This window comes from Paralichthys olivaceus, chromosome 11 (genome assembly GCF_024713975.1).
Source record: "Paralichthys olivaceus isolate ysfri-2021 chromosome 11, ASM2471397v2, whole genome shotgun sequence".
Lineage (NCBI taxonomy): Eukaryota > Metazoa > Chordata > Actinopteri > Pleuronectiformes > Paralichthyidae > Paralichthys > Paralichthys olivaceus.
The window spans coordinates 23,316,204-23,342,835 of record NC_091103.1 but is presented as its reverse complement, the minus strand read 5'-3'; the positions used below and the strand labels follow the sequence as shown (position 1 = coordinate 23,342,835).

At 40.7% G+C, this 26,632-nt stretch overlaps 3 protein-coding genes and 1 long non-coding RNA gene across 9 annotated transcripts in view; 3 read left to right on the top strand and 1 right to left on the bottom strand.

The window, feature by feature from the left end:
• gbe1b (glucan (1,4-alpha-), branching enzyme 1b) overlaps positions 1-1,639 on the top strand; it is a 77,424-nt gene extending 75,785 nt beyond the window's left edge. Inside the window, exon 16 of the mRNA XM_020088634.2 lies at positions 638-1,639. Within this exon, the coding sequence (XP_019944193.1) occupies positions 638-700 (63 nt within the window). The 3' untranslated portion in view covers positions 701-1,639. The remainder of the gene's footprint in view (positions 1-637) is intronic.
• LOC138412103 (uncharacterized) lies at positions 63-7,297 on the bottom strand. The gene is made up of 3 exons (XR_011244608.1): positions 6,816-7,297; positions 1,768-1,836; positions 63-503 (listed from the first exon to the last, which is right to left on the bottom strand). It is a non-coding gene; the product is annotated as an uncharacterized lncRNA (long non-coding RNA).
• Positions 7,298-8,523: 1,226 nt separating this feature from the next.
• Positions 8,524-23,016, top strand: LOC109630384 (high affinity cationic amino acid transporter 1-like). Of its 3 annotated transcripts, none has more exons than XM_069534897.1 (12): positions 8,524-8,679; positions 15,051-15,463; positions 15,551-15,709; positions 16,097-16,274; positions 16,358-16,491; positions 16,578-16,800; positions 17,721-17,857; positions 18,067-18,169; positions 18,654-18,859; positions 18,954-19,105; positions 19,639-19,747; positions 19,874-23,016. In XM_069534897.1, exons 2-12 carry the CDS (start codon positions 15,094-15,096, stop codon positions 20,053-20,055), a joined length of 1,953 nt encoding a protein of 650 aa, XP_069390998.1. In that variant the 5' UTR covers positions 8,524-8,679; positions 15,051-15,093; the 3' UTR covers positions 20,056-23,016. The 3 variants fall into 3 exon arrangements, with proteins under 3 accessions (XP_069390998.1, XP_019944124.1, XP_069390996.1); XM_020088565.2 differs by lacking the exon at positions 17,721-17,857 and adding an exon at positions 17,298-17,437; XM_069534895.1 differs by lacking the exons at positions 8,524-8,679; positions 17,721-17,857 and adding exons at positions 13,649-13,788; positions 17,298-17,437.
• Positions 23,017-23,154: 138 nt separating this feature from the next.
• mtus2b (microtubule associated tumor suppressor candidate 2b) overlaps positions 23,155-26,632 on the top strand; it is a 30,684-nt gene continuing 27,206 nt past the window's right edge. For all 4 annotated transcript variants that reach the window (XM_069534893.1, XM_069534892.1, XM_069534889.1 and 1 more), the window contains exon 1: positions 23,155-24,218. The gene's annotated coding sequence lies outside the window, so the exon portion shown is untranslated. The remainder of the gene's footprint in view (positions 24,219-26,632) is intronic.

The window sequence follows — 26,632 nt, the reverse complement described above, 5'->3', positions numbered from 1 at the left end:
AAATGATAAAAACACACCCTATCTTATATGGAAGGTGTCGGCATAGACACACAGAGAACATGCAAACACAAGGAAGTATGAAACATGAGAAATACTATCTTTAATGCAAACAGAATCTGTATAGTGTGAACAGGGTTGAAATTTCAGTTATAGAAATTGCAGGTCAGCTGTATTATAGTGTATTTATGAGCACACAGAGAGAAGGGTAGAGACAGTTAAAGGTTTGAAACCAGCTGACACCAAGCAGAATGATATGAAACATCATGAATATGCTAATTAGCGTATCGTGTCATCAACTGACTTTTTCAATTCTTTACGTTCCATTGCAGCGGTTTTCAACTACATCCTCATTTCCACACACATATACTCCAGCCATTTGTCGTAGGTTTTCTTTGGTCCTTCTCTTTCTCCTCGTCTTCGTTTAGCCATCACGCTGACCTTGATTGTGAGAAGCAATCACGCCTGATCATCAAGACACCAACAAGTGCCCCCGTGCCTCACTCCTAAAAAAAGGATAAACCTGAGGATTCAGTTATCTGAAAAAATCACATTAACGTCATTAATCTCCAATTGTCATCTCACTTTTCTCCCTGCTCTCTTCCCTCCCTTTGTCTCTATCTCTCTCTCCCTTTCTCAGGTCTACATCCCCTGCAGAACAGCTCTTGTCCTGGCCAACGAGGAGATAGATTACTGTTATTAGAGGATGATTGTCCCCACAGACACGAGGATCGAGAAAAGATTCCAACCCCAACTGAGTGTTAACAATCACCTTCATCTTAAAGTGTCAACCTTGCACACCACCCAAACCCACTTTTTGAGTTTGAGTCTTTTGCTAAATGGGGAGAAAATTGTGAGCTTGTGTGCTTTCAAACACCATCTGCAACATTAGATGCTGTGTAACCCCATTTGCTACAGATTGGTCCATTTGGGAAGCGTCCAACACAACCAGCAGCTAGATGCTAAAACCCACAACCCTGCCGAGTCCATCCACCACGAGCCAGCAGCCATTTATAGGCTCTGCTGACTTTTGTGTGTCGTCTGAAACACATGACCGACAACTGTGGCAGAGCGGAGAAAATACAGCATCTTAAAATATGATGAAAGCTCAAAGAAATGAGAATATTTTAGAACAATAGTTGATTATTTTGTATTTAAATGCAAAAAGTACGATAGTGTCAAAGACACTGAGTAATATTAAGTTTCACCAGCACTTGAAAAGCCACACGTCCACGTATTTAATCACTGAGTTGGTTGTTAATTCGCCTTGTGGGACGTATAAAAATATTGTAATTTGCACAAAATAATAAGATGCTTTGAATTATCACACTTTTAATGGGTGTCTGTAACAGTTGTTGTAATGTTTGAATTTATTCAGCCACCAGGAGCATTAATGTGGTTATTTATGGCCCAGTTATTAAGTCAGTAATTTGCAGTTGAAGCAAAGTGATAAAATCCCCTAATTTGGATTGTTCATAGAGTGTAGTATAATGCACCAGTAACTGAACCAACATAGAGTTTCCACTTTGCATAAAGTCATGCACAGTTTTCTCTTGCAGTAGATCACAGCAAGTCATGTTTGTCGTGAAGTTCAGCAAACTTTCTCAAACTGCTCATTCAAATAAATTGATTCTAAATGTGATTGCATCATTTGTGTGGGAGAAGACACGTACCTGATGAGGTACTATGGTTCATTTTCACCTTGTTCCTTAAAAAACTTAAAGCATTCTACTGGGATTATTACAGAAAAACATAGAAAACGATGTGCACCTTTTTCATCTAGCTCCGACTTTTGTCTCAACACGCTCGATGACTGACTCCGATGCCGATCCTGTGTTCCTATTAATGTGAGAAGAGCATTTATTAACAAGTCACGTTAAATTTATTTGTAAAGCACATTTAGAAACAATAGTTTTGTGCTGCACAATCAAAGCAGCAAATATCATAAAGCAACACAATAAAAACCAAAAGATTAATTTACAAGACAATAAAAGCCATAAGACCATAACTATAAAAATAAGAAATTGTCGTGCTGAGCAAAAAGCCGGGGAATATAAATGTGTTTTAAGACAGGCGGTGTAGGGGTCAGCCGAATTACACAATGTCCCCTGTGCTGCGACATTGATCTTGGGACAAACCAATAAGTTTTAACTGGTCAGCGGACCCTGAGTGACCTGGATGGGACGGTGTGGTTGTAAAAGGTCAGAGAGATAGCTTGGAGCTACTATATCGATTTGTAGGCGAACATTAAAATCTTAAATCAAACCTAAAACATGAAGGGAGACAGAAGACGCACCAACTGTTGGAGGGAGGCCTGTGGTAACACCAAAATAAAGGACATTAGACTAGTATGAACTCATGTGTAACGCTTTTCAAATAATTGAAACATCTAAAGGACTACAATGTCACTCAGAAGAGCTCCCACACATGTAAACTTGATTTCCTGAATCCACAGCTACACAGTGGTGGTAGTTGTGTAGCCCCCCCCCCCCCAAAATTCCTACACTGCTATAAACCACATTTACATTTTTATTTGGTTTTATTTGGAAGATAAAAAGATCAGAATAAAAGAGGTAAAGAGATTAATAAGGGTAATTATGTATGGACATTTTAAAATAAGTAAAAGGAGTAGGATAATACAAATAAAACAGACAGATATAATAATAATAAAATACAATGATGGTATGACCTTAGATTTTGTAGAATAGTTGAGTTAAAGTCTTCAGAACAAAACGGTTTGTAGTCTGGATTTAAAAACGGGTGAAATCATAACCTACTTGTTACATATGATAGTGGAGAACACAGGTTAATATCACAGACAGCGCTGGTCAGTCTTACTCTCATTAAAGTTAAAAACTTTAAGGCCGTCCGAGCTGTGATGTCAGTGAGACAGTCCATCAATGGTGCATCTTTATGTGTCAAAGACAAGAAGGACCTGACCCGACCTGACCTCCAACTGAAATATTTACCAGCTGAGGAACAAAGGTGACTGTTTTGTCACAGCTCAACTCTCTCACTCAGGCACAGTGTCGTTTATACGCTCTTTAATATGACAGCCATCTTCTGAGGTTGTGTTTCGCAGACAACTGTGATAACTGATCTTTTTTTTTCCAGCCTGTGTCCTCTCTTGATTTTCCATCCATCTTCTAAAACTCCCCTTTTTCCATACAAATGAATTTCATTTGGACAGTTTTTAGTACCTGCAGGTTTTATAACAGTAATTTTTTTATGAGTAAAACAAGAGCTGATCGTGGGCATCCCAGATAAAAGCAAATGCTTTGAATTACTGCGATCCACACCTACTGCATTAGTGCAGACTCTCAGTCTTTTAAGCCGTGTATTGTAGCATATGGCAGGTTTTGATCTTCCTCCCCTGCAGCTGAAGAAAAAAACAACACATTTATATTCAGGACCATCCCCCTGTGTTTAGCCAAAAGTATCATGAGCATGTCATTTCTTTTTGTGTCTCAGCAAAGCATTTAAAAAAAGCCTTTTCTCCACCTCTCCAAAGAAGCACAGAGAGGATCACTCCCCGTGCATCTCAAGCAACGAGGTTGCGAGAAAGAAGTGTAATCCTCCCTCATCTGATCGTGTCATCGCCAAAATTAATTGTCTGTATTTGTTCTCAAAAGTACATCTGATGTCTGATTCACAGCAACTATTGCAGCATATTTCTCACACTTTTATTATTAATGACAATAAATCCGTGTCAAGCCCCAAGAAACAACCCCCCCAACCAACCCCTTCACCAGGAGTGGCCCACAAGAAAGGTGTTTACAGTATAATGCAGTCCAATTATGGTGCATATTTTATCCCAGAGTGGACAAAATAACAGAAACACCTTCCAGCATAATGCAACTGGTCCGAAGAGTTAAATTAGAGCGAACACCTCCAACAAGGCGACAATTTTAAGTCCCTTAAATCTAATCCTGCTGCACCATCACTCACCTTAATATGCCTCGTTTTCTTCCATCTAGATCCATGAGCTATTCCCTGGTTAACTGAGAAAGTGTCCAAACAATAAAAACACCTCTCAATCTCTCAATGTTGAAGATGCGACATAAAAAATCGCCAGGTGTTGCTTCCTGACCCGTACCGCATCATTCCACAAAGTTTTGTGTTAATCCGTCCTGAGATGTTTGCATAATCTTGCTAACAGACAAACGCTGATAAAAACAAAGCCACCCTGGCTGAGGTAATCTCTATTTAAAGATGGACAATGTATCTCCACTTCAATTCAATTTTATTTGTATAGCACCCAATCAAAATATATCTACTGTACATTATATACACTGAATAGAGAAACCCAACTGTTCCCACAATGAGCAGCACTTTGGCGACTGTGGAGAGAAAAAACTCTCTCATTAACTGGAAGAAATGTTTTAAAAGAACCAGACTTCCTGCTGAATGCCGTCATCTTGCACATTTGGAGCTCTAGTCTGCGCAGTATTTATAAGGGGACGGAGCTCGACCGATCAAAAGTCAGCTGCAGCTGCCAGTCATGACATTTCACCATGTTTTATAACATCAAATAACTAAAAACCTAACATCATATTTCAATTTTGGTTGGGTTCATGTCCCATCTACTACCACGGAGGAGGTGAGGTTTATGATACTGCAGCCAGCCACGAGGGGGAGATCAAGGCAATAATGTCATTTCATCAACACGATAACTGCAGTAAAAACTGAAATACATGCTTTTAGATCCATACAAGGTTATTTAATCTCCATCCCCTGCAGATAGGACTGCCATGAAATATGCAGGACAAACACACACACACTGATCTGCCCCAGCAGTAAAACCAGTAACCTGTTTGTGTGTGTCGTGTTGCACATGAGAAGGTTTCTTTACCCTGAAAGCAGCAGAGTGTATTCTGTGTTGTAGCAGTTTTTTTGTGTATTTCTCGTGAGCACACGAGGATAGAAATGCCTGGAGGGAAGATTCAGGGGAATCCAATATTGTCGTAGTTAGAAGTGAAGCGATGACATGCACAAAGAAGATGTTTTCAGACTCTGACCCGTGAGACTGAACAAGTCAGGCAGGGGTTTCACTGCGCACGCCGCCGCAGCTCTAATGTAAACACGCCTGTGATGTATTCTATTCTACGACAGGAGGTTTACTGCTAAATGCTCGAGACAAGAGAAATTAGAAATGCAAAGTTTATTAGGTTAATTTATGAAATGTCGGTTAGGTCACCTGATGTTTTATCTAATATTTTTGGGGACAAACACTGGTGGCTATTTGGTGTTAGTGCATGGGTTTGTGATGTGTATGGTGTCTAAATACCTTAGTATTTGTGTCTTTACAATTCTTTACTATTTTTTTTTATACTTGTGATCATTCTATACATTTCTCACATTCTGCTATATGTTAGAATAAAGTTCATCTTCCAACTCGAGGCCACTTGTTCTTTTCACTCCTGAGTATGTGGAGCAGTCAGGAGAAGCACATGTACTTTTCATCATTGTATTTCTAAGAAGAGCTTGCCTGTGGTTCTCAGGAACAATCAGCTCCTGCAGATTTGAACACCTGGGGCACGCAGTATGGAACCTGATCCTTTTAAGACCAACTAGCTGTATTTTTCTCCAGGATTGAGACATTGTCCTCCAGAACGTTTCAGTCTCTTACTTGAGACGGTGCATATGGTCAAAGGCGTCGTTTCTCTGGGTCGGTTTGGGGGAAGATTTAAGTGTCCATTTAGAAATAGAAGAGGGTGGAATAAGAGTAAATGAACTGCTAAGGGCTTCAACAGCAGCATACAGTGAATGCAAAATGGAAATACGATTTTGGAGCATGTACATTTGAGTTGCAGAGCTATACAAGAATAAGACTGTTAGAGATCAGAAAAGATAAATAAATGAAATCAAACAAAAAAGGATGAATAGTCTGTTTGAATCAGATGATATTGGTTGTTTTTTTATCAACCAGTATTTACTTGTCATGAAAAAGATGCTAAGCTCTGTAATGGTAATGCATGACTATAGGCAATATTCATTTTCATTTGACAGAGGATGCCAGTGCACTTAAACGTGTGGTCGTCTCTGGGTGTTGCTGATATAAATAATACAAACTAGCAAATTTCTCCCAAAATGTCGTAACATTTAATGTTAAATAACAACACCTCGAGAAGGGACTGATTTTAGTTTTAATGTGGTTGAGATGTTGTCTCATAGTGGAGCGCTCTGCAGTGGAGAAGATGAGATCAATGATGGTGCTGCTGTCAGGCCCGGCAGAGAGACGCATGTGCTGTTATTCTTTTTTGTCTTTATTAACATTCAGTTTTTCATGCTATGAAAACACAGGCAGTGACTGGTTTCAATGCAGATCTTAAGGACCCAAAGTGCCACTTGTTTTCTATTGTACAAGGTAATTAACCGCATCCTCTGGTATCTCATGTCTATTCTGTCCTCATTAAAACAGCTTGAATGAAAACCACCAGCGCTGGAGCTCTAGAGAAGCAGAACAGGGAAATAATGTACACAGCCTTTAGTAGGAACTGCATTAACACAGAATCAACTGGCTGTCATTTATGAAAGTGGGTAAGATGCGGTGGAGGCTACAGACGATCCACCAGAAGTGGTACTTTGTCTGAAAGGAGCAAAAATGCTGCAATATCTGGAGAGGGGGGTAGCGTGCAAGTATTCCTTATGAAGTAATTCCTCCTCCGAGTCCCAGAGGAACTGCATTACTTCAAAATCACCTTAGAGCGCTGACTCCCATTTATCAAGGCAATCCACAATTGGCCCACAGGGTGAGCGGCAGTCAACCGTAAATCCAGAAATGTCAGATAAGGCAGCATATACAGCACTTCTCTTACCAATTATGTCTTCGCGAGCTTTGATACATGTAGTAGTTATAGTCAAAGCAAAGAAGGGAATCATGAAGCAGCCGATACCCAGCTGATCTCAACAACCTCTGCAGTTAGTTCCAGGGAAGCCTGAGAAGTTACTGATCTAGCTGGAGGGAATCTCTCCATCCCAGGCTGCACGGAGCTCCTGTTTCTGCTGACTGTCGGATCCCCTTATATCGATAATCCCAAATCCTGGAGTAGGACTTTAGGTCCCTGCTTATATATCGAGCATGAGGCTGAGGTAAGAGGATCACAACGTGGTACAGCGGAGTTCCACAGCCCCAGCAGGAAACTTGGGAGAATAGAGCGTGACAGCTTTGTTTCCCCCCACTGAGAATTTGGGAAACTTTCACGCGACGTAATAATCACCCTGTGCTGATGTGAGGGTGAGGAGGAAGGAGGAACAGCAGGGGGAAGATGTCAACATTTGCATACTGACACAGAGCCAAATTCAAAATTAAGACGTGACTACAGGGTGTGTTTGCTGTGTGTGATCGCCATCCAGGAGGCCTCAAGGAGACGGCTGCAGCAGGACCAGCATGGAGGGTGCATTCGCTTGTCCACAGCGCCACCCAATGGTCGCAAATAGATGGCCCTTGAAGAAAATGAGCATTTATAACCCGATCCCCCCCTTGTTTTTTTTTTTTTATAACTGCATGGAGTCACAAACAGCTGGGCCGACTTTCAGGGAAACAGCTGTGCACAACCCATTGGTCAAAAGTAGCAGGTCTATTGTCAGGAAACCAGGGCTGCACCTTCTCTTTGTGCCCAGCCATTATCAAAGGTGACACCATGGACAAACTGCAGGTGGTTTAACATGGAGGTTTTGACTGTGTCGGGCCAATAGTTATCACCTTGAAGATATTTTCCTTCAATGAATCCTGAAGGAAAAAACACACATTTAATCTTCAGGATACAGTCATTGTGTAAACTAAGTTGATCTGAGTCATTCATTTTTAAAGAGAAATACATCTGTGTGTCACCTGCATATGACACAGTAAAATAAATAAATGTTCCTCCTGCTGCAGGATGTTTAACCCATCTTGCAAGTTCCTTGGCTGTGTTTCCTGTCCGCAGAGTACGGTGGCCAAGAGAGCCCGTCAAATGCAAATCAAGATGCAAATTGAAAAAATGTGCAAACTCAGAGAAGATTTTTTATCAATTTGATGACACGTGTGCTGCAAAAAGTCCCAACACCTGCAAATACAGAAGCACGCTGAGAATAGTGAAAAACCACAACAGGAATGTTTGAAGGGGGGCTAAAGAAGCGAAGAAGCTGGCTTTGTGAAGTTCCATCACCAGTGACGAGTAGCAGACTTCAATGACACAGAGCATTGAACTACAGCCAGGTTCATCACTGTTCTGGGTGTGAGCACCTGTGTCAACAACTTGATGAAGATGTTTTCTGAGTTTGCACGTTTCTTTTTTTTTTATTTGCAAGTGTTGAGCTCTCTTGGCAAGAAATCACATTAGTTTTCACACTTTACTTCATTATATTAGTGTGTGTGTGTGTGTGTGTGTGTGTGTGTGTGTGTGTGTGAGTGAGTGAGTGAAGTGGCTGCAGCAGGACGAGCATGGAGGGTGCATTTGCTTGTGCACAGCGCCACCTAATGGTTGCAGAGGGTGCATGCAGTAAAATGGGGCATTTATAGCCTAATACACTTCTTTTCGGTTTCCTATTTTAGAGCTGGGTGGGGCCACAAACAGCTGGGCTGGACTTTCAGGGAAACACCTCTATTCAGCGCATCTGTCAGATAATATCCGGTCGATGCACACGTCAGGAGGGCAGGGCTGCTAGTACTCTTCATGTGTCGGCGACTTGGTGAAGAAGGTAAGAGGGTTCTTAAACTTCAGTTATAATCAGACTCTTATTTTGGAAACAAAGCTTGATATTTACGCATGTCGAAGGCCTCGAAGTTTTTTTTGCGTAAAAGAGAAGAATGAGCGTGATGCAACTCTGAGCCACGCGCACTCTGTAGTAGTAGTTGAAGGTTTGTGCACGTGGTGAGAGAAAGAACAAGGAAGTATCCGGCTGATGCAACGTGTGATCATCAGATCATCACAGAGCAACTTTTAATGTGGAGGAGAAACGTGAACCTTCATCTGATCCTGATACTGGAGAGAAACGTGTTTCCTGCAGTTTGTCTTGTTGCAGATCGAGGGAGGGCAGTGGGGACACGTTTCCTTGTTTAGCGCCACCACTTCACAAAGCGTGAGTGGGTGAACACACACGGACCCACCCGCGCTGTACACAAACCAAACTCCATGCACATTCTTGTTTGAATGGGAAGAGTCATCAAAATTGGAGGATGGAAACTTAAAATCAAACATTTCTCCCACCATGAGGATGTGGTTTCTGTGTGAAACTGTAAATGTGTCATTGGTTTAAATGTGATTTTAATTTCATCTTTCTTGAAATGTTTTTTTTAATTGTCATTTTTTTATGCAGACAAATGCACTTTAAGCCATTTTTTTATGTTTTAAAACACATGTTAACAAACAAACCCTGTGTGTTCGACTCATGTTAGAGTAAACTGAACTAAATTAAAATACACATAATAACAGTTTAACTTGATTTAGATCAAGACCATTTTAAACAAGGCAATTCAAATGGCTTGACATAAAATATAAAAGGCATCATTGCTAATTGTAAAAGCAACTTAAGACAAAACAGAAAATAATAATATGAAAAGAGTTACATAGAGAAAAAAAGGATAATTAAAATCAGATATAAAAGATTGAAGTCAGAGGCAAACAGGAAACTCCTCAGTGGGCATATTAGCGTCTCTAGCATTAATATTGATAGCAAACATGACAAATGGATCATTTCAAGCTTAAGACCTCATCTTTATTCTGCAGGAAGTTGATTCTGCTGTGGTTTAGACAGGGAACAATCAAAGTTTGTCCTCAAAACCCTACTGTTTTGGGTTTGGAATCCTGGCATAATGATCCACGATTCGTGACCCAATATTACACGAGACAGCAATTCTGCGATATGCAAGACAATCATAAAACACAATACATCGTGATATCTGTCTGCCTGAAGAAGGATTCAAAATGCCCCTAAAGAGTAAAAGTGCAGAATGAAGTCATGAAGTCTGTTAGACAAACTGAGATGAAACAATGAGTTCCCCACCTCATGTGTCTGTACGTGCATATCAAGTTTTATTGATCTCTGTAAACATTCCGCTCTGTATTTGCCAGGAGCAGATTCTGTCCTAATGCATTTCCAATGCGACAGATGAGAAACAGTCCTTATGACATGGAAAAATACATTTCAAAGTTCAGCTGAAATTAGGAATCACAAGTCACCGTTAGTCACATCACACTTGTTTCTTTTACTGTTATTATCTCTCTACCTCAGTAAGAATACAAAACGGTGTCAATAAACCTTGGATAATGAGACATTTGAGAAATTGTGAACAACATCACAATTTCTGTCCTGTAATTATCTGAGCTTGTTGTATCTGATCTCCAGTGCTTTTCTATGTTAATCCCACATATTCCATTATTTACACAAACAGACAAACCTGATTTAATCCATGGAAATTGTGTCAATCCTGAAGCAGCCACAGTATTAATCAGGTATTTATTTTAATCAGGTGTTTCATCCTGTTGTATTTCAGCTTTCACACTTGTTACCCAACGGTTGCTGCAATCACAAAGATTTATTCTGAAAATTAACGCCTCAGTACCTGGAAATACAGGCATCTGTTTCAGGCCTCTGTTAAAAATAGTGTGAAAAAGGTTGTTAAGTGTTTGTGATATTTTTAGTGATCAGCGTTTATTTGATGCTTTGTATTTTCAGCACGGTTGGAAATGAACAACTGACTGTAGAAAGGTTAGAGAAATGAAAATGTAGAATTACGTTACGTACATTATGTGTGCTTTGTAAATGAGCAGTGTGACCACCTGCCAAATGTTTTATTCTTTATAATTTCTAGGAGGACTTTATGTGTGTCAACCAGTGGGTGGACTCTTGAGGAATGATCCTGTAAATCAGGGACGTTTATATTAACATATGTAAAAAATGTGATATGTTAGCCTAAACATATGGCTGCCTGTGGTGTCATCCTGACATGTTGGAGTGGAAATCATGAGGAAGGTGCACAATGTAAACACTGAATCAGACGGTGAGAGGCTGCAAGGTCACGTCAGCTGAGCCTGAACAGGATACTGTTTCTGACACCGCAGCTGGTTTCAAACCGACGTGACAACAACTCAGAATCTAAATCATTATGCTATTACTGGCTACTGTGTGGGTGTGTGTCTGTGTCCAGTTATTCTCTAATGTTGTGGGGACATGAATCTGTTAAACATGTTTAAATGGCCACATTATGTTCACTTGTCTCCCTTATTGGGACAAAAAGTCAAGTGACCATAACATAAGTGTTTACATTTTCAGTTTTTTAAGAAGTGAGGTTAGGTTAAGGTGTGGGTGTGGTAAATGATTGTCATATGATTGTTTTCATGATTCTGTTATTTAGCGATTCAAAAGAAAATGCAGTTTAAAGAGTAGGTCAATAGTCAGCACTGGAGTATTGATCTGTTGAGTATTTGTTGACACAGATGTTTATTATATGTCTTGTTTTTGGCCCTTATGCATAGTTTCAGGTTCAGTTCTCATGGAAGTAAACAAGGTCAACAATCAATTCAAAATTGTTGAACAAGAGGACAGGTCGGTAATGCTATAAAAAATCATTTGAATATAGAGCTCAATAAACTAATATGAACTAGTCAAGTAACAGTTTAAAATGAATCAAAATGACACGCTACATATTATACATACATACATTTGAAACACAAGTAAATTTAAAGTTGATTAGTTCAGACTTCAGGGACTTATATGTCCAACATTCATGCATAACTCCTGATTCAGTGAGGTGAATGCTGCTTGTTCAAACACAGGCTTAAAAATATAAAATAATCGCATTTAATGTTAGTAAGTGACTAGATTATATATATATATATAAAAAAAACTGCTGACAGGACTGGGGCACTTCAGGGGCCCATCAGATTTCAGCTGGCACCCTTGCCCCCTAGCCCTGCGCCTGGATCCGCCCCTGCTGCAGTGAAAGCCACTTGTCCAGATGACCTGTGTAGCACAAGATAGCAGCTTCACACTTATATGAGATATTCAGGAACATTTATTTATGTGTGTCATGAAAGAAGAATTGTTCAAGTTTTAAATGTGAGTGATTTTGCATTAGTAATTGTCCCAAGTGCAATAAACATTATTTGGATATTCCAGCTATAAACACCTCTGTTCTTTTTATAATAGATAGCTGTTCTTTTTTAGTTTTGTCCTACCCAGGTGCAGTGTTACAAGGTCATCTTAGCCCTAGAGGTGTCACCAAGGCCCTAATCCCTGGAAAGGAGAGTTTGTTTGGCTCGTGTGAGCTGTGTGCTTTGTGATCGCCCTCACATGGGCCTTTGTTTGCTCGCTCCCCAGTTATGCCACAAGGGCAGGTGGGCTCTTTGTGGTGCTGCTAAATACCCTTCATGTGCCAAGTGCCAGCTCAGTGGGCTCTAAATGGGCTCTTTGCTGCAGCCTCCATCGTTTTTATTTGTATTCACGCAGGGAAAATTCTAATTAAACACATCCGGCAGTATTTCTCCAATTTATGTTTGGAAAGAAAAATGTCAAGTTGCTCTCTGATATCTTTGAGATAATGTGTTTTCTCTGACGCGGGTAGTTCTGCAGGTGTCCGTCTGTTGTGTGTAATAGATGTAACAACATTTGTAGCAGCGTTTATCAGCCAACAGACACATACAGGTTCAATATTAACGCTTGGGTGGTGTCCCTGTTGTTGTGGCTGCTCAGAGAATATAACAAGAATAAATAAGTAAAACACCACTATCTTGTGGATTTAACATTTGACCTCTGCTGTATTTTCTATATAATAGATTGTGCTTGAGCTTTGTGTTAAATTCCTTGTGAGCATAAACAATGTCACAGCCAACACACGGGAGACGTTTGAAGGAGTATTTTGCCCACAGCCAAGTAGTGACGAGCATGTGACTCACTGCTATTCCAGATTCACCAATGCAGCAAGCTCAGTGATTGGCTGAGGAGAGGGCAGGGTCCTTTCCCTGCCCATTCTCCTTTTTTAGCTCGATCTCCGCGTGTCACGTCATGTGCAAATGTGTCTGTGCTGAGCCATCGACTGTTCCACCACCATTGTTTTCCCTCCCTGGCTGTGGTGGAGCAAACGTTCATCCTTGAGCCGCCTGTAAGGACATGCAGTAGTTTTTTTTTACATGTCCTATACTTTTATTGACACTTCTGGCCTCCTCTTATCAAACACTTCTGGCCTGCTTAAGTATCTGGCCCCAACTGTCCCAGGTCATCATAACCCAGATGGACAACATGAAATTGTTTAATGTCAACTACGGCTCATTTAGTCCTTGAATCTGTTTTTCTTTAGAGAAAAATCGAGACTAGAAGAGATAACCCTCTGCAGCTTTCCAGAGTTCTGTGATTGTAATACCTACGACAGAACAAATTTACAATCAAAATCACTCCTTAAGTCTTGTACAACTATTCAACTATGACGGTATGTCAGATGTAAAATCCAGTCATATTGTTCTTGACCTCTGGTATTTATTATTTGATGATAATCAGTAGAGCCTGTTGGTGGGTCAGTCCTGTGCGGGTGGAACATGGCTATCGTCACAGCTGCTTCAAGTGTTTGAGACCTGAGGCCATGTGACACGTCACGGTTCTATTTGTGAATCGGACACCTGAATAGTTTGTACACAAGAGGCGTCGGCATCACGTGTCGAGCCAGCGCTTGTAAACGTCCCTGTGTGTCTCTCTTCATCTAAAGAAGAGAAATCGGTCCACAGCTACACACTCTCGGAGAAAGTGGTTGAGAGGATTTATAAAGTGAAAGAAGACTAAAGGCAGAGAACCCCTGCTTTGTATTGTGTTGTGACAGTGAGTATTGTGTGCGTTGTTGGATAGATCTGTTGTCTGTGCTGTGCTGGCTTTTACATTTTTATAGGGTGTGAAAAGTCTGGATTCATTCACATCTACAGTATCTTAATATTCTACCTGGTAAATTAAAATGAAAAAAGCTCAGCAATCATTTGATTTCTCTGTCTCTTCCTTTCTGTTTTACTTGCTGCCGTCATTGTAACCTGGAACAATAGAAGTTATTATAGGAGAGTATAAGGTAGAATGATTGTCCAATCAGAAGCTGTGTCGGTTGAATGTAAGTATGTAAATTGATGTACTTAAAACAACCAGCCTCTCGTCCGATGAAAATGGTCAGAGCCATTTTCTTAATAATATATTACATATAGTACAAATGTAGATGTAAAGTATATTTGAATAGTTAAACATTAGTTTGTGAGCTAAAGGTATTTTTTTAGATGTATATCCTCTAATTTTCATGGTATAATGTTATAATACTAATGATATATTTTGGTCAGTACACTGTTTGTATGTTCTGAATGGACCAGTATTAGTTTGGTCTCACGATATAGATTTGTTGCACATTGAAGCAGTTTCCGCATTATCCTTGATATCAGTGGTAAAAAGCTACAGTGCTACTTTGCTAATAAACCTTTTATCAATATTGGGACATTTTTGACAGTTTCTTCCTGAACTGAACTCACTTACTTTGCACATGGTTTATTGTCAAGTTTCCATCTTCACACCTGAGAAAACTGAACTCAGACAACTCGTGCACCGTCCAAACACTCTGAGCACTCGTCTGAGTAGAAAACAGAAAATTCCCGTAGATCCAGCAGAGGAATTTGGGAGCGTCTTCACTGTAAACCCCCAACAGGCAGAACATTTTTGCTGCAATTTGTATTGTTTGGCCGTTGGAAGCCTATTGAACTAGAACACTCGGTAGAGTATACACTGAAATATAGAAGTCTGCTAAAAATGCCCGATTTCTTTCATCTAGATCCACAAATTAGTTTCTGGAAATTTGTGAAAATGTCAAAAAGCATCCCATCACAATGTTATTGTGATTAAAAGGCTGAAACACTTGATGACGCCAAGGTTAAACTAAAGATTATACACATTCCATGTTTTTAAGAAATCAGAGAAGTAGTTTTTGTTTAATACTGCTTACAAACAAACCAACCGACCAATAATCAGACTTGGACGAAGTAAGAAATAAAAACTACATGTATTGTGTGTGTTTTCAATTGCATAGTAATACTTCTGGCTTATTGTGTCAACAGGTGAATACCTGCAGTAGAGCATTGGTACACAGTGCCAACCAGGATGATTCTGGCAGCACTGAAAGGCATTGGGAAGCAGCTCCTGCGGGTCAAGGTCGTGGACTGTAACACCGAGGACTCCCGCTTGTGTCGATGCCTCAACACATTCGATCTGGTGGCCCTCGGTGTCGGCAGCACGCTGGGGGCTGGCGTCTACGTGCTCGCTGGCGCCGTGGCGCGAAGCAGCTCCGGACCTGCCATCGTCCTCTCCTTCCTCATCGCCGCCCTGGCTTCCGTCCTCGCCGGCCTGTGCTACGCCGAGTTTGGAGCCCGTGTCCCCAAAACTGGCTCGGCCTACCTCTACAGCTACGTGACCGTGGGAGAACTGTGGGCGTTCATCACGGGCTGGAACCTCATCCTCTCTTACATCATCGGTGAGACACTTTCGATAAGGAAGGGAAGGAGTTTGGCTGTCCCACCAGATATTCTTTGGTTTCTATTAAATTCTTTCCTCCGCACAGGAACTTCAAGCGTGGCCAGAGCGTGGAGCGCCACCTTTGACGAGCTGATTGGACGCCATATTGAGGAATTCTGCAGACAACACATGACCATCAACGCCCCGGGCATCCTGGCAGAATATCCCGACATATTTGCTGTCTTCATCATCATTACTCTGACGGGTCAGGAACTGATCTGATATTGTTTGTTTTTCCCCATCTTTATTCAAGGGCTCAATCTTGGAACTTACTGAATCCATGTTCAGATTTGTAATGCTCTCTCTCAAAATGCTGCCCTTGCACTCAAACATTCCCTGCTAGTGCTTAGATTTCCTGCTCTGCAGCTTCTGCTCTTCTCCTCAAACTCTGTGCACACGAGCAACTTCTGCTCCTGGATTTCTACTCTGCTCGGATTTTTTGCAAGTGCAGGGTTTTTTCTGTGAGAGAGAATTACAAACTGAAACTAAAAGAGCACTTGAATAAAGATGCGTAAACTGTCTCTCATATTTTGTCCTTTCTTTTCGTTATAGGTTTTCATTTTTCACTTTGTCTTTTTTTAAATGCTTGCAGGACTGCTTGTATTTGGAGTGAAGGAGTCGGCTTTGGTAAATAAAGTATTCACCTGCATTAACGTGCTGGTGCTGCTGTTTGTGGTCATCTCTGGCATGGTGAAAGGAAACCTGGAGAACTGGAAATTGAACCCTGAAAAGATCCTCAATTCCACCAGCAGCAACGACTTCATGTTCAAGTGGGTGAAATAAAGAACATTTAAAAACGTCCCCCAAAAATGTTGCTGTTCCAAATAATCAAATGCCTACTTTTTATTTCCAGCATGACTAGTGATATTCCATCCGAAGAATCCCTCGGTGAGGGCGGTTTTATGCCTTTTGGCTTCTCTGGAGTCCTCTCTGGTGCGGCCACGTGTTTTTATGCCTTCATCGGATTTGACTGCATCGCCACTACAGGTGAGAGGAAGCACATCGATCTGATAATCATCGCACACGATGATGTTCTTCCTCTGACATCTCCTGGTTGTGTTTCCTCCCTGTAGGAGAGGAGGTGAAGAATCCCCAGAGGGCCATCCCTGTTGGGATCGTGGCCTCGCTCCTCATCTGTTTCGTGGCGTACTTCGGCGTGTCCGCAGCGCTCACTGTGATGATGCCGTACTACATGCTTGACAAAAACAGCCCTCTACCAGTAGCATTTAAGTACGTGGGCTGGGAGGGAGCCACGTACGCTGTGGCCATTGGCTCTTTGTGTGCCCTGTCCACCAGGTAAGAGGACCTCCTGCCGCCTCCTGTAATTGTTCTGCATGAAATGTTCCTGCGTCGTAAAACATTTGCAAAGCATCGTTTGTATTCATGTTTACATCCTGTAACCACCACCACCACCACCACAACCTGTAGATGCGACATTGACAGGAAACTGTATTGACACTGGTACATGAAAGGCAAACAAAATAGACTATAATTAGTTTGTTAATAGTGATTAAACCTAACATTGTCTTTTTAATTCAGCTTCACATACTTTTTGGGGGACACATTTTTGTCCCAAGCGGCATTTACCCACATTTTCCTTAATTCCTCACAGCATAATTTAAGATGGAGAAAAATTGCATTTTTAGGAGACTGATATTTATAAAGGGGCCTGAGAGAGGTATGGGTTCTACTGAGTGACATAATATTTAATTGACCCTGACACTTGTTCCCTGTTCTAATTGTGTGCATTCACATGCACGGCATGCTTTTGTTTTTCTCTCTCCCCACACTAGTTTACTAGGCTCGATGTTCCCAATGCCCAGAGTGATCTGGGCCATGGCAGAAGATGGCCTGCTCTTCAAATGTTTGGCTAAAATCAGCGACCGAACCAAAACCCCTTTAACAGCTACAATAACCTCGGGTGTTGTGGCAGGTGAGGCCGCGACCTAAACCTACTAACTGGTTATGGGGGGGGGGGGGGGGGGGGTTCCTGTCAGAGCCCTGTGAGACTCTTGGTGCACACGGCCTCAGCATTATAAAGCTGTGGCCCTGCAACATCCTGAATACAACGTGCTGTGTTGGTGACTCAGGATGCGAGGCTGTGTGTGGCGGCGGCTGAGGCTGTGTGTGAGACACCAGGGTTCACAAACTGAGGATTTCTTCTACACATTATAAACCTCTTCCTCCTCCTCCTTCTTGCTTCACCCTCGGCTTAGTCTCCTCGGCTCCATGTTTCCTCTGCCTCGCATTATCTTTGCTATGGCTCGCGATGGTCTTCTCTTCTCGTTTCTGGCCCGTATCAGCAAGAGGAAGACGCCCATCATCTCCACCTTGGTGGCGGGGCTCTTGTCTGGTAGGTAGCTGAGCTGAGGGCAAAGGCAAGACTGCCCCCTTGTGGCAGGAGGATGGTGGTGTTTTGGGTGCTGTTTTGATCAATTTTCTAAAATTAAAAATCTACAAATTATATTTTTTTTGTGGATAAAATGCTAACTGTGCTGTTTTGGCCTGCTGGATTAATTTAAAGATGTTTTTGCTGACATGTATTTTCCTCTTCTCCTGCAGCTGTGATGGCCTTCCTGTTTGACCTGAAGGACCTGGTTGACCTCATGTCCATCGGCACCTTGTTGGCCTACACCCTGGTCGCTGCCTGTGTGCTGGTCCTCAGGTATAGTCCTCAGGCTGAATAACACCATATTAAATGATATGTAATATTAGCACATCCGCGGACTGAGAAGGAAATCCCCCACTCAGAGGCTAATCGAACCAGCCCGTCCAAAAGTGTGCAAGAGTGTTTCAGTTTTCTGATCCACATTACCATGGTGATATCAAAAGCTGTTTTCAAAAGAATGAGAACCTTCAGACTAAAGTTTGTGAATATCTTATACATTTCATGTTTTTTATGCATGTTGCAGTAAAAGTAAGGCTAATAAACGTATATTTATATAGTTTAATCTATGCATAAAATAAATCAAAAAATGCAAAACAGGTATAATTAAACAAAACAATTAAATCAAATATAAACGGCTTGTTAAGACAGATGGCAGATTACATTTATGATTCATCTAAATCAATTGTGGCATATTCACCATAGAAAGCAGCGGTGTTTGGGGACTGTACAGTTTCAGTGTGTGGTGGTTTGTCGTCTGAAGGTACCAGCCTGAGCAGCCCAGTGTGGCCTACGAGATGACCAACACTCAGGAGGAACCGGACAATGGGGAGTCGTGTAGCGAGGTGAACATCGACATTCTGCCTCCGCCCACGGATCGCTTCACCATCAAGAATCTGCTTTACCCTTTAAACACAGAACCGTCACCACTGTCTGGTTTTACTGTGAATGTGTGCGCCAGTTTACTCGGTGAGGGACACACACACACACACACACACACTTGCACGCAGGCCTGGCTACCTTGTTATCATCAGCTGACGCTCTCTCTTCCCCCCCCGTGCAGGTGTGTTGGCGTTTGTCTTCAGTGTTGTAGCTGTTCAGGGAGGGATGGCGCCCTGGTCACTGACTATCCTTAGTATCATCATGGCCATCTGTCTGGCTCTCTGCGTCATTGTGTGCCGACAACCTCAGAGCAAGACCAAGCTTGCCTTCACGGTACAGTCGCTTCTAAGAGAGAACGGTTTTATTGTAGTTTAACTGCTGCGCGGTGAAATTCACTGAAGACTGTTATTGCTTCTAACCTGCTCAATTACTACACATCTTTTAAACTAGACATCGTTTCTTGTCATGGATTTATAAAATAAAGCACAAGTTGTTTTTTAATTGATTACATTTTGGACTACTCATTATAGTAATAAAAGTGCAGTAACATGAATCTTTCATGAATTTAGTGTGCTGCCATCGTGACACATTCATTCCCTATAGAGTAACACAGACTCTTTGCAACTGCACGAAAACTCTTTCTTGCATTAATGAAATAAATTAAACCGAGGTTTCCTGGAAAACATGTGAAATTGCTTTAAAGTTATGGCTTTTGAAAGTTGTTTTTGCAAAAATGAAAAGTTGTCTAAGTTCCAGCCCATTGAACAGTTTTTTCTTATTGTCCATATCTCTTCCATCACTTTTTGTGTCTTTTCTTTTTATCAAAAGTTGAACTGCGTCAAATTTCACACTCTCTTTTCTCTCAGGTTCCTCTGCTGCCTTTTCTGCCAGTCATCAGTATGTTTATCAATGTTTACCTGATGATGCAGCTCGACAAAGGAACCTGGCTGCGTTTTGCCATCTGGATGGTTTTAGGTAATTCAGATTTTTTTGAGGCAAACTATTGAAAGTATTATAATTTATAAAATGAATATACCTGTATTGTATTTAATTTGTTAGAAGTAATTTATCTTTGCATTAATGGGTCTACTCCATTTGCAGGTTTTGTTATCTACTTTGGCTACGGCATTCGAAACAGCACGGAGGCCAAGTCGCAGAAGTCGGGCACCTACACACCACCCTGCAAAATAAAGGGCGAGCCCATGATCCCGGAGAAGCAAGCCTTCCTTCATGACAGACAGGACGCCGCCGCAGACGACGAAGATGATGACGAAGATTCCTAAGAATACATGAGGTTCACAAATCTACTCTGTTCTGCATATTAAGACAATGACGTGTGTCAAAAATCTCTTTGAATCCAGGAGACTTGTACAAGCCCGTCACTCAGAGCATTGAGTTGTTTTTATTATTTTGTCTAGTTTGGCTGTTTGACTCAGTAAAAGTACGAGATGAATATCTGACAAGATTTTAAAGTTACGGTGTGTAGCATTCTGGCGTAAAGAAACCTACAATTCATTGAATTTAGATGAAATGAACTAGTGAAAACATCGTGAGGATTATTCTACATTAAATTTCTGCCAACAGTTCCCTTTCACTTAAAAACATTATTTTTAGATTAAATGTGATTTTTATGTTTTACAATTTGATATGATCAATTTTTACCGAGCACAAACGAAGCTGTGGATCAGAAGCAGTGGCAAAGAAAAAGTTTTCTTTAAACTCATGTACAGTACATGCAGTACACAAGTGTATTGTTCAACTTTATTTTGAGTCCTTCATCTACAGGATTAACTTGATTATTATTATTTCTTTTTTTTTAAGTTGTATATGAGCTTGAACATTTTAAGAGTATCTGTTACTTTCCTGATGCGGTACGATGCTGAGCAATGAATAAAACTTCCCGTGCACGTGCACCAGACCCAGTCATCAGCTGCTGGTTGATTAAGAGCATTAACTGACAGAGAATCGCTGTGGCTTTTATTACGTGCGCTCATAACAAGTGAAATAATCACAAACTCTCATAGCTTTTTCGTGAAATGCAGCTCGACTTTGCTTTTGGGCAACTTTGCTTGGCAGATGTTCCGTAAATATGCATCACTAAGGCTGTAACTGTGTCCAGATCACATGGAATAATACTTTTTAAATCCGCATCCTTTTGCTTTACATTTTCATTTTAATTAAAAATAAAGTAATAATAATCGTCAAAGAGCTGAGAATTTCACTGTGTTTAAAAGATGACTGCTGTTACTGAGGAAAGTTATAGAAAACACATCTGTGTCTTTATTTTTATACAATATAGCTCAGACAGTCACAACATGGTGCTACATGGAACATGGATCTGTCTTTGTCCTCATGCTCACGGCACAAACGTTTATCTGCAGGGGCCGGGATGTCTTTCACTTTAACAGAAAATACAAAAACCAGAACACTATTTTCAAAACCACACAATAAAACCCAATCGCAACAGAAGTGAGCGACAACTGATGTTGACAATGAAATGAGCAGAGTAACTTTCTGCCGTCATGTCATGGACATGTGCGTCAAATGAACTGTCTGTGAAAACTTGTTCAAGCCAGTCGCCAGATAAAATGTGATGCTTTTCTATTTGAGGAGTTACCGTGTAGGTGCATTTTACCTTTTATGGGCACTCTGAGCACTTGTACGGTAAAACTTTGAATAAACAAGCATCATGTTTTAAAGGTACAGTGTGTAGAATTTAGTGATGTCTAGTGTTGAAGTTGCATGTTGCAGCTGAACACCCCTCACCCTCTCCTTCCAAACATGAAAAAGAACCTGTGGTAGCCTTTAATCGTCATTAAAAAAAGAAAGGTGTTTAGTTTGTCCTCCGTAGAGAGGGTCCCCTCGATGTAAATATAAAGTATTTAAATATAAAGGGCCTTTTCTGAGGTAAAGAAAACTACAATTCATACAATTTAGATGAAACAAACTAGTGAAAACATCATGAGGAATATTCTGGATTAAATTTCTGGACCTTTAAGCAGTGATTGCATTGTCCAGGTTTTTACAAACGACGGCTTGTTTCATTATCAAAATCTGTTGCATTTGTGTTTTCTGTTACTTGTGTGAGACATCTCGGCAACTGTATGTATCAGTGATACACGGCACCACACCACATAGCAGTGTTGTCTGGTAAAGTTGGGCAAAGTCATTTAAGTAAAAAAAGCTGCTAATGTGACTGGATTTATTGGATATTGAAAGGGATGTATTTAAATGCCTATCGCTCAAATGAATGTAAGAGGTGTGACCTGCTACGATTGTGAAATATTTGTGTTGACTGTAAATAATGTACACAATCCTAAATGTAAATACATATATAAGAGAAATTGAGCAATTTCAGATGATTTACCTTTTTTAGTTCGCGCTAAAATCTGAAAATGTAACAAGGTAAAAAAATCTCTTCCCTTTTGAAATTAACTCAATGTTAAACTATTGTTGTCGCCATTCATGTTGTTTTGACCTGTAACCTGAATGAAATTGTGTTAATTTAATTGGATTATATGTTAAAAAACATTCATATTTATTGACAAAGCTGCTATTTAGGTATTTAAGTTTAGAATACTCGATGTAAAAACACATTTATACTTCAAAATATTGAAGCAGCATTTGCAAGAGAGATGAAGCTGTGATAATAGTTTTCTTTGCACTCATTTAAATGAAAACAGGTTTTGTTCTCTAGAAAAACAATCATGTGCATTATTACCTGCAAGGCTCATTTTTAACATTTGAATATTTGTAAGCACAGTTTAGATTTTTGCTCAAGTTACTGCCCATACTACAACTTTTACTGGTCTACAACTATCAGCTTGCATCTAAAAACATTTGTTACAGAAATCATGTCAAGTAAATTACGCTGATTCAATCTGTCAACAGTATCGTAGCACTGAATTCTTTATGTATCTTTTTAAGAACCAGGTGGAGTCATTCTCAAAGTCAATACCATCTTCCTTTGGAGTTGTACTGTTTCCCTGATATTGTGTCTTTTTGATATCGACGCCGTGTCGAGCTGTTGAAACCACAAACAGTTTGGGTGTTGGGCCTTGACACCGTCTCTTCTATATGTAAACATTTATTTGCATGGTGAAGCAAAGTATTTAAAGTCTAAATATCACAGTGCTGCGAGGTCAGAGCAGTGGAGATCGGATGTACAGCTTTTGTACAGCTGTCTTTGTGTGGATGCAGTTTGTATACTTTTCTGCTGTAAATAAATAATGCTGAAATTTAAAGCCACACATTTCCTGTTTTTTTTTTTTTTTAGCCACACATCTCACCTACGTGTTACATAAACGGATTGCACAATGTGGCTCATTGTTTTCTATGCACTGTCCTGTTTCCCCTTTATTTCCATGGACATTTTAGTGAGTCATTCATTATTTATAATAAATTTGAATTAAAATTAAATTGTAAATAAATGACCTGTGTTTTATGGACAGTGCAAAACTACTACTATTGTACAATTGTCTATGGCCCTTTATGGAGCTGTAAATATTGCTTTTATTTTCATATTGTATGTAATACATTTTTACACATATATTTAAAATAATTGTATAGTTTTATTCTACAGTACTTTATTTGGTTTATCCTTCACCTTATTTTTTTTAACTAATATTTGCTATGGACCAAAGTCCATGCATGTTGAAAACCTACTATAGATTGATCAGTCATTCTCAGAAAGAAGCAAGTATAAAACTACATAATGACATTGAATAAATGAAAATAAAAATGTGTTCAAATATGTTCAGTATGGAAATATATACACTATTCATAGCCTCATGCAGAACCATGCACAGTATTGCACATTTTGCATTGTTGTAAAATAAAAGAAATCAATCCTGTTGTGTTTTACTGCACATCTAGATTGGCACAATATTTGTGTTGTGCTGCAGTGCGACATTTTCACATAAATAAAATTACATTATATTGCATTAGTAGTATTAATAACTGTATAGTTGTGTTAGTTATGCACCAATCACAATACACTGAGTACTTTATATTACATCTATAATTATTCTGCAATTTTTAGTCATAGATGATTAATGATGATTTTCATTCATTAATCATTACTAATTGAATTAATTTTACATGAACACAAGAGCTGAGCCAATGCAAAACATTTTATTATCATGATTAATGCAACATTATCATATATATTTGTATCTTTATTAAAGAAAACTACATTTTTGCTGCTGAGTGAAGGTTGTGGAAAATAATGTGAGAGTTTCACCTGCAGGGGGCGACCTGAGTGCATGTTGATATGGGCGTTGAGTCTCTCCCTCTCTCCCCCTCTCTTCCTCTCCTCCTCCTCTCCTCCCTGTTTTCCAAGGGATGCTGCTGCAGTCCGGATTCTCTCCATCTCTGCCCGGGCTGGACGCGTCCCTCCTCCCCCAGCTCGCTCCTCTCCCAGCGGATCACCTGCGGACTGTGAACGGTAAGAAGCTCCATCTCACACCGGAGGATTTTGTTCTTCTTCCCAATCTCCATCGCACATCACCGGTCGTTGATAATTGGATGTATTGGCACAGCTGCATCTGCAGGAGAGAGACTGCGGATCATCCTGTTATCTGCGGGTTTTCTATTAACCTTGCTATTTCGAAGCCATTTGCGTATTTTTGTGCAGGAGTTTCCATTACGATATAGCTGCTGCCTATACAGCCACATTTAAAATAAATGTGGGCTCAGCTCCCACCATAGGTGTTTGCAGATGTGCAGGTAGCAGGGTAAGACCCGGAATTCTATAGTTAAGTGTGTTTTCCACCTCTATATTTATCTCTATGTTTATTTTGTCTGCAACAAAACCTGCTCTTCCTCTTTTCCTCCTGCTTGGAATTCTGTTTGCTTGCAGACTGTGAAATGAGGAACAGGGCAGCTCGAGCTGGATTAGGAACTGAGGTGTCAGACTTGTGCAGGTGTGACCACAGTTATGTCCAAAAGGCCTGAGTTTTGTCATGTTACGGGAGGCGTGACAGTGAGGAGCATGTGTGGAGCCTCCACCATCAACAAAACTTCTATTACCCAGCAGTGGAAGCTCGGTGATGATAATAATTGAACATAATATGTGTTCGAATTGCATATTTGTGCATTTGCACAAGAGAAATTCACATTTGCAAGTCACGTTAATAGTTTCCTGGTATGCATGTTGCTCCTGCTTTCACCTGCAGCCCTCACCTTCAGTTTCTTTATGTCTCAACAGCAGATGATCTCTGTGAGGTAGTGGTTCGGGCCGGTTGCACAAAAGCAGTGAGGGTCACTGAAGCATTCAAAATCTTGCCTCCATTTTCACTCAGCCTCAATATTTCATGAGGATTCCGGTCTGAGCATCAAGTGAAGCTCGGTGAGCAAACCGAGGCCTTGATCTTTGTTCTGCTTCAAACATAATGTGCGACCCAAAACAGAAGGAGCCTCTGAGGAAAAAACAAGTTGTCTCTGCAAACGCTCACACAAGCAATCGCACGAGGACGCACAGATTTCACAAGAGGCCACGATGAAGGTCTCGGCTGCATAGGAGGCAGGTGGCGGAGTGAGCTGCTGAACGATGGGGGGATGGGGCCACATGCTCAGGGAAGCATGTTGATGGGGCGAACATAAATTTCCTCAATCTCCCTTGTGCCGTTATACACTGTCACCGCAGGAACATTATCAGCTGTTGCAGAAGCAAGAGCAAAACACGAGACTAAAAACAGCGAGGCGTTAATATAAAGGGGTGGAGGTGGTGGGGTGTAGAAATGTGTGGATGGAGATTGAAAAATGGGATGGCAGAGGAAGTGAGCAGCACTTCAGTCACTCAGGATACTGTACTTTTGTTCTTTCAGTGAAACGAGAAGCCTCCTGCTTTTCTGACACTTGGCTGTCCAGAGATCTGTACAGGGAAAGAGGTTTAGATAAATTTAAAAAGTTTAATTATCTCTGCAACGCTTTTATTTCACTCAGTATTGAAGAGTTTGAGGCAGAAAATCATGAAATGTGCTGGGTCACAAAGTCAGGATGAGATGTAGGGCATTACAGATGTGTTCAGATTCAAGCACGAATTGTTGCTTTTATTTAAAGATGTTAGTTTTAGTTTGTGGTCGTTTCCAGATTGAAAAATTGCATGTTCACCTCTTATTTATTTAATTATTATCAAATATATCTGATTAACTTGTATGCTCTTGATATCATCTCTGGATTCAAACTTTACATACAAAGTTGATAACAAGTGAGTCATAGCCATCCTTTCATTGCTGTGCTGATGAATGTCACATAATGAAGTGCTCCTCTGTGTCTGCGTGTGCAGTGGCATGAGCTGCATTGATTTTGCGTCAGGAATCAATTTAAGGGAAGGAGAAGCAATCAAGGCTGCAGCAGAAACAATCCTGCTTCCATATTACAGCCAAGACTTCATTTATCCAACATGTCATCTCTCGCCACATGCATGTGAGGATCCCTACGAGAGCTGTGTCGGTTGTTTGGTGACCAAGGTGGCAGTCTTTGTGTTTGAGGAGCAGTAATCATACAGTACCGATGGGGACCTGATAGGGAGGTGTCTGGAATCTGATTCATCGGCCTCTGTTCTGCAGTGCAGGTGCTGAGACAGCGTTTAGTGCAGTGTGTTTGCCAGAGCTGCAAACACACTTGTCTTTGGACCGTCTCTGCGTTTTGTGTACCAACAGAAAGTAAAAGGTAAGAAAATACGATGTATATTCTACATATAGGACTATGTAGTTCTTGTTGCTAGCGGTATTTTTAGAAATGAAGCCAAAATATCCGTCATACAATTGCTGGAGTTGCGGTGGTGACGTCTCATTGATACACTTTGGCTTCCTTTTTGGGGAGCAGTCATGTCGTCCATCTTTATAAACATTGTGT